Source organism: Mobula hypostoma, chromosome 2 (assembly GCF_963921235.1).
Source record: "Mobula hypostoma chromosome 2, sMobHyp1.1, whole genome shotgun sequence".
Lineage (NCBI taxonomy): Eukaryota > Metazoa > Chordata > Chondrichthyes > Myliobatiformes > Myliobatidae > Mobula > Mobula hypostoma.
Genome location: NC_086098.1, coordinates 41,082,892 through 41,091,023, shown reverse-complemented (window position 1 = coordinate 41,091,023; position 8,132 = coordinate 41,082,892). Strand labels below are relative to the sequence as shown.

The following is an 8,132-nucleotide window of genomic DNA, read 5'->3' as shown; positions in this document are numbered from 1 at the left end:
AAGCCAACTTTGTGACCATACGTTTTTGAAACATTCATGATTTATCTGTGCAGATCAACAGTACTGCCCCAAATGCTGGACCAGCTAAGAGCATTTGGTTTGACAAGATCTAAAAATCAAACTGAAATCTTTTAAATCACAATCTTTTGGAAATAGGTCGAAAATTGACTCCTGGAAGGTGGGAGTGCAAGTTAAGACATTGCAGCCACGCAAGTTCCTGCTCATATGCAGACAGATGGGATTAGTTTCAATTGTCATCATAATAACGTAGCTATTATGAATTGAAGAGCTATTCCTATCTGTACTGCTCCATGTTTACATATCAGAATATAAATTCAAATCCAAGAGGATGAGAGATTCAGAGTTGTAAATGGAGGTCAACTGCATCTCAACCTTTGAGTTTCCTCCATCATCATGCTGGTCCAAAAATTCGGCACACAATGAATCATTACTAAATTGGTCATTTCAGCAGATCAGCACAACAACTTTCCATACATTCCCTTTATACAGGGAGTACATTTCATTGTTCTCTGAAAAGCAGACATATACTTGAAAATGTAACCTTCGATCCAACATCATCACATAGCAACCAGTTTAAAGCCTTTATTTTTCTGATCAATTGAAGCCCCAATCGAGTTGGGTTACTCCTGCTGCTTCAATTAATGTCAATTTAATTTAAACGTGGTCAGGTAGTACAGAACAGGACACACCTGTGTTGGCTCAATTGACTAGGTGCTGCTTGTAGATGAGATGTATTAAAAGTTAATTAAGTTAATAGTCCGGCAAAGAGTATTAATTCACAGGTTGAAACTGTCCTACATTTCAAAACCGCCATCATATTCTGTAAAATTTGATTGCGAAGCAACTGTCACAATATTGAACACAGAGGAAAGCAACTTAAAAAATGTTTTTTTTCCCAATACTTTCAGACAAAGATTTGCAAATGTTCACACAGTTAAACTTCTCATTTTAGGTCAATGAACAGGAAGTGTAACATTGGAGGTGTCAATTCCTTCTACTGGGCAGGTGTTACCAGTATCTGAATGATAAAATGTATGGAAACAGCCTTCTGGTGAAGCATGAAATCTCAACAATTTTTAACTACGTCTGTCAATGGCGCAGAGTGTGTATTATGATAACAGTCACAGAATGGTCAAAATTGGCAAAATGTTATTCTAATTTATTTTAGTTACATAATCCAAAAATATCTCAATAAAAGGTTGTGTTCAAAGCTGATAATTTAAGGATCTTTTAATAATCTGTTATGATTTCTTTAATGATCTGGTCAATTTCAGGTCTTTCATTAATTCACATGAGAGACAGAACTGTACACTATCAATGTTACATTTTCAAAGCAAATGCCAAAGATGAAGGAATTCATCATGATTTGACAAAGAAAGGAGACAGTTGACGCAAAGGCCTCTGACTGGATTTACTTGTATTTCTTCAAAGACTCCTCAGAGTTAAAATGTCCAAATGAAACTTGAGTTGATGTTCCACCCACAATATTAGTCAATGCAAATGTGATTCTGCCTCCTTACAAACATTCATCACTTTAATAGATGTAAGAATTTCCAACACACACACAAGGTTTCAACAAAATGTCAGTGCTCCTTACCTTTGTACTGATCGGCATAAAAGTTTTTATTCAACATTTTTTCTCACTTCACCTCGAACAGTTGAAGCTGCTGCTGTACTGCTTAATTTTTGCTGCTTTCAACACCTCAGCTTATTGGTCAATTAGCATGGTAATATAGTTTATATCAGCAAAATAAAGTGTTTCTTTGAAAAAAAAGCGACATTTCCGCTTTCTGTGACTTTATTTCGGTACTTATAAGGAAGTGGTTGTTGATTTTTATCAGTAAGCTTCCTGTACCAAGTATATGAAACTAATGATGTCACGTTGCAAAATCCACAGCAGAATCAAATGATTTTGACACTTTGTGAAGGGCTGTACCATATAATGCTCTCCACCATTTTTGCGCGAACAGCAGTTTTATTACCTTTGTGTTTACAAGTAACTTGAACTTGAATTTTAAACACCATGATTCAAAATTGTAGTTCTACAAATTTAGATTATCATGTCTGATTGGACTGGGCTTTGACAATCTGGCCTATCTCCTTGGTCATCTTCAGAGTCAATGCTTGTATTTCTGCACCTAAATCGAGGCTGATGCAAACCAGCTGACTTCTTCTCAGCTTTTGCTTCCCTCTGATCCAGAATCAACGTGAAAACAACAACTTGCAATTTAGCAATTACTCATGATCGTGCCTGCAAATTATTAAATCACTGAGCGATATATCAGGACACCAAGGTTCTTGTTCTTAAATGAAATAACTTGCAAGCACTCCTGAGAAGAATGCACCACAAATTTACTTTGCTCACACTGCGAATTTGCATACTGCAGTATTGGCTGTACAAGCTGTGACAAACAATCCTTGACCATATAATTGAGGCGGAACAGCACTGAATGAGGAAGTATACTCATGATGAAGCATTCAATTCCAGGCAACAGCAATATGTGCTCACAGGTCTCAGTGTCTAGTGCATACATGCCATGAAATGTATCCATGATACTGTCAACAGCAACTGGTATACTTTTAACTCTTTGCAGATTTTTCTAATCAAAACCACCTTTCTCCCAATTAAAAAATTTCTTTGCATCAATTTTACTGTGTTACATTTTGCCTTTACATTTCCAATAGCAACTTCTCAGATATGGGCAGCAATGGCACTTGAGTGTCTCCACTGGTGGGAGGGTGCCATTGCAGTGTGACATAGCAATGAAAAAGCTCATCTTTTTCTCTCTGACAATACAATGGATGACGTTTCCTTTCTAGAACCTTATCTGGACTCCAGATGAAAGATCTTGACCCGAAGCATTTCATGTTCATATCACTCCACAGACTCCTTCCTTGTCCATTCATCCCTCCCCATTAATTTCCAGACTGGCACATACCCCTGCAAGCGACTGAAATGTTCCACCTGCCCATTTACCAATACCCTTACCTCCATTCAGGGCCCCAAGCAGTCCTTCCAGGTGAGGCAACACTTCACCTGCAAACCTTTCGGTGTTGTCTATTGTATCTGATGCTCCCAATGTGGCCTTTTCTAAATTGGTGAAACCAAACATAAATTGGGGTACCGCTCTGTTGAGCGCCTCCACTCTGCCAAGAATGGAATTTCCCAGTGGCCAACCATTTTAATTTCTATTCCCATTCCCATTCTGACAAGTCAGTCCATGGCCTCCTCTTTTGCCATGAAAAGGCCACTCTCAGGGTGGAGGAGCAACACCTCATATTCTGTCCGGGCAGCCTCCAACCTGATGGCCTGAACATCAATTTCTCCTGGTAAAATTTCCCTCCCACTTCCCTCTTCTTCTATTCCCCACTCTGGCTTCTTATCCCTTCTCCGCACTGTCCATAATCTCCCCTGGTGCCCCTCTTTCTTTCCTTTCTCCCACAGTTCATTATCCTCTCTTATCAGACTCCTTTTTCTCCAGCCCTCTACCTTTCCCATGCACCCGGCATCACCTGTCATCTTCGAAATACCCTCCTTCCCCTCCTCCCCACCTTTTTATTCTGGTGCCTTCCCCCTTTCTTTCCAGTCTTGAGGAAGGGTCTAGACCTGGCCTGACCTGACCTGTTGTGACCTGTTGTGTTCCTCCAGCATTTTGTGTGTGTTGCTCTGGAATTCCAGCATCTACAGAATCTCCTGCGTTTATCTATTACATGAATATTGTACTCCTCCAAGGGACTGTTGGAGATGATTCCAGATTAACGATCTTGTTCTCCCTTTTGCCTCTCTCCTCCATTCCAATTCACATTATTCAAAATGTTTCAATCCGACAGGTTTTTCCTTCATCACTCTTGGATCCCACATGCCCTTCTTTGATGATTGCATAGTTATCAGGAAACACCTGAAGGAAATTGCTAAAAAATTTAAAAACCTGAACACCAAAGGCAAGTTCAATTACTAATACCACAAACACATCAGGGGCGATTATGAAAATCCAAGAAAAGAAAACTGAATGCAAGAGTTTTATAGGATGTAATGTACCTCTCTGATCTAAGTACCCCAACTTTAAATAACAATTGTTCTCATCACTTGAGTTACATCTACCATGGAACATTGAAGAAAAATCCTTTGCTTGTCCTTTCCTTTGGTCAACATTTTGCAAATGAAACGAGGTTCCGGGCAGCTGCGGAGTAGCACCAAATGATGCAAAAGTAAATTTCACATAGATAACAGGCGCTGGCTATTTACACTTGCCACGTAGCAATCACTTTCTCACACTGTGAGAATATAATAACCTGCTTCAGTGTAGCTCCACTCTCAAGTTTAAATCACTGAGAAAAATGCATGTTCTCATTAACTTTACTTTTCCCAAGTATTGTTTTCACTAATCAACACTTTAAATACTGGCATTAATTCAAACATATTGTGTGAAAATTAAGGACAAGGCATATAACTTCAACATGGAAATTGAATTATGCCTACACATCCATATAGTGTGCCTCATTTCGCCACTCACCATTTCAAAATAATACACATGGAAATGGACATACAGAGCTGAGGCCATTAGTTTATTCAAAAATTATAACTTTTTCTGTTTGCATAACATTAAATTTCTGAATGTCATACTGCAAACAGATTTGTCTCTCATCATATTGAAAATGCATCAAGTTAACTAAATTTGTTTGCTTGGAGTTCAAATTACCTTGTGAACTGCAAAGATTTTGTTAAATAATTTCTGTTTCTTCTAACTGTATTGCAACTCCCCTTGATATTGATCTACCCAAAATGTGCCCAAAACCATACCCAGCCACAGGAATTAAAACTGAAGCAGCAGAAAAATAACATTTCGTCCAGGTACCAACCAGGAAGACAAGAACCTTCTGGTTCACAATTTTAAGAAATTATGGATTCCTCATGCTTATGAAGAATCTGACAGGATGCCCCCCGCTTTGATGAACAAGAGAACTGTTTCTGTTATCAAGTATTAGCTGCAGTGCTCCGAAGTTCTTGCTGAGTCTCTGATAATAGTCAAGATTGATATGGGCAGATTTTTGAACTATGGGGGAAAAATCAAGGGTTTGGAGAAACTGGCAGGAAAGCATGGCCGGGACTTGGATCATGTCAGCCATGAAGGGGGCAGAGCAGGGTCAAGGGGCCTACAGCCGACTCCTGCTCCTATTTCTTACATTTTTATCCACGATAAGTGATGGCCATAGTTTTCAATAAAACCCTGACAGGTCGAAATTCTTGTTTGAACAGAATAAATTTTCGCAACATGAAACCAGAATCTGAATTCAATATTTAAACCAAGATGTTAAAAATTCAAGCAACACACATCAAAGTTGCTGGTGAACGCAGCAGGCCAGGCAGCATCTCTAGGAAGAGGTGGCAGTCGACGTTTCAGGCCAAGACCCTTCGTCAGGACTAAAGCAGCATCTGTAGGAAGAGGTGGCAGTCGACGTTTCAGGCCGAGACCCTTCGTCAGGACTAACTGAAGCTCTTCCTTCAGTTAGTCCTGACGAAGGGTCTCGGCCTGAAACGTCGACTGCCACCTCTTCCTGCAGATGCTGCCTGGCCTGCTGCGTTCACCAGCAACTTTGATGTGTGTTGCTTGAATTTCCAGCATCTGCAGAATTCCTGTTGTTTGTGTTAAAAATTAAAAGTGTCAGGCCTTGCACAAGACTCCCAGAATTTTAATTTACAGGTTGAGTCTGTGGTAAAGGAGACAAATGCAATGTTGGTATTTGTTTCAAGGGGAATAGAATATAAAAACAAGGAGATAATGCTGAAGCTTTATAAAACACAAGTCAGGCCACAGTTGGAGAATTGTCGACAGTTTTGGGCCACTTATCTCAGAAAGGATTATTGTCATTGGAGACAGTCCAGAGGAGGTCACAGGGACATTTCTGGGAATGACGTGGTTAACATATGAGGAGCATCTGGCAGCTTTGAGCCTGGACTCACTGGAATTTAGAGGAATGCTTGGGGATCTCACTGAAATCTACCGAATGTTGAATAGACTACATAAGGTGGATGTGGAGAGGATCTTTCCTTTGGTAGGGGTATCGAGAACTGGAGGGCAGAGCCTCAAAATTGAGGGGGTGACCTTTTAGAACCAAAGTAAGGAGGAATTTTTTAGCCAGAGAGTGGTGAATCGGTGGAATGCTCTGTCATAGACTGCGGATGGGGCCAAGTCCGTAGATATATTTAAAGCGGAAGTCGCTAAGATTCCTGATTGATTGGAGCAACAGGAGATATGGTGAGAGGGCAGCTGTATGAGGTTGAATTGGATTAGGGATCAGCCATGATGAATTGGCAGAGCAGACTCAATGGGCTGAATGGCCTAATTCTGCTCCTATGTCTTATGGCAGCTATACTGTAACAGAGCTAAATGGTATCACAAACAGGTCTGCTATACTGAATAGTAAAGTGGAAGAGATGAGCTAAGGCAGGGATTGCAAGGCAATTATGTCCCCCTCATTCTCATTTATGGCTATCGCTCGATCTTGTATTTGCAAATAGTTGTCTCCTAAGGCAAAAAAAATCCAAATCATCATAATTGAACCGAGCCAACAAAATATTGTAAGTTTAAATGTTGCTGTTTCCTTTTGGATTTAAAATTCCGGATATAACAATGGTCCTTCAGACCACCTCTTTGCATTTCAAACCAGTCATGCATGTGTATCAACGAATATAATGGAAAAAATATAGGACACCCTTATTTGCCAAAGTAGCATTACCTTCTCTCTGCATTCTCAAACCACACACATGTTGTTTCTGATGACATTTTGCTGCCCGGTAACCACATTCAACAGTCACAGCCATCTTCAGTCACCCACAGCTGTGACTCAGACTTAATCAACTCGAAGCTGCAGGAAGTTACTTTCTTAAAGTGATAGCATATTATTTTTGATTTTGTATTGACTGATTTCAAATTAGTCAGTATTTTTACTACAGCCATCCACAAAACCAACTTCCTTCAATGCTGCATTCAGAGTTTCATCATTTCATAATGGGCAGGATATTAAGACAAAAGTCAGAGCAAGAGGCAGTTCAAATTCCCTGCAACCTCCTAGTTACAAGATTCTGCCACAGAAAATTCAAAGCTTACATACCTCGCATCCCAGTATCTATAAGTGACAACCAAAGCTTCAGGCAACTAGAAACCTATTTCAAATGGTATGAAAAACAACCCTGGTGCTGGAAATCTGATCAAAAATCAGAAAACACTTGTTACACACAGCAGGTCTTCAAAAACAAACTGTGCTCCTCTTTGCATAGATCCTGCTTGACCAGTTGAGTGTTTCCTGCATTTTCTGTTTATGTAATCTATTTTGAAATTCCAGCCTTGTTATTTCTCTCCCTGCTTTGAAAGTGTTCTTTGAAAATTTGACCATGCACTGAATGACCATGAAGCAGGACAGGCATTTCAAAGTTAAGTGCTGCAATAATTTCAGAATAGAACACACCTCCCCAATCCACACTCCCACCCCTTTGCAGATACAGATTCTTTGGAACACCACTTTCGAGACCTGTCACGGTCAATTTACGTACTCTAAGGCATAGTAGCGTAATGCTTTACAGCATTGGCTGTAAGTTTGGGGTTCTATTCCCGCTGCAGTCTTTAAGGAGTTTGTACATTCTCCTATGACCGCCTGGGCTCCTTCCAGGTGCTCTGGTTTCCTCCCACAGTCCAAAGGCATACGGTTAAGCTTTGTGAGTTGGGGGTGTGCTACGTTGGAGCAGGATGCCTGGCGACATTTGCAGGCTGCCCCACACATTCCTCATCGATTTAACTTGATACAAAATGACACATGCTTCGATGTATGTACGACAAAAAAGCAAATCTGATCTCTTTATTAATTATTCAATTGCAAGATAATTACTCTGCAAGTGGCTTTCGATGTCCATATACATAAACAAAACTCTCTCTCTTCTCTCATTGTCACTCATCTGAAAAACATCAATATTATAGTATACTTTGACATAGAGAAGCTCCAGGGTTTGACTGAGAACTGTTTTTATTCAAACTGTTTTCTCCTCACTGAGGAAATAAAAGAGATCATTGAGGATTTTGGAAAGACTGGAGGCTGTGACAGACAATACTTAACAA

General features: G+C 40.0%; 1 protein-coding gene across 6 annotated transcripts in view; it reads right to left on the bottom strand.

The window, feature by feature from the left end:
* The window catches only part of asxl2 (ASXL transcriptional regulator 2), a 206,354-nt gene that overhangs the window by 81,571 nt on the left and 116,651 nt on the right, over positions 1-8,132 (bottom strand). The window contains exon 1 of one of the 6 annotated variants that reach the window (XM_063036102.1): positions 1,619-1,763. The exons of the other annotated variants lie outside the window; for them this stretch is intronic. Within the exon in view, the coding sequence (XP_062892172.1) occupies positions 1,619-1,655 (37 nt within the window). The 5' untranslated portion in view covers positions 1,656-1,763. Of the gene's footprint in view, positions 1-1,618; positions 1,764-8,132 lie in introns of those variants that run through there. 6 annotated transcript variants of the gene reach the window in all.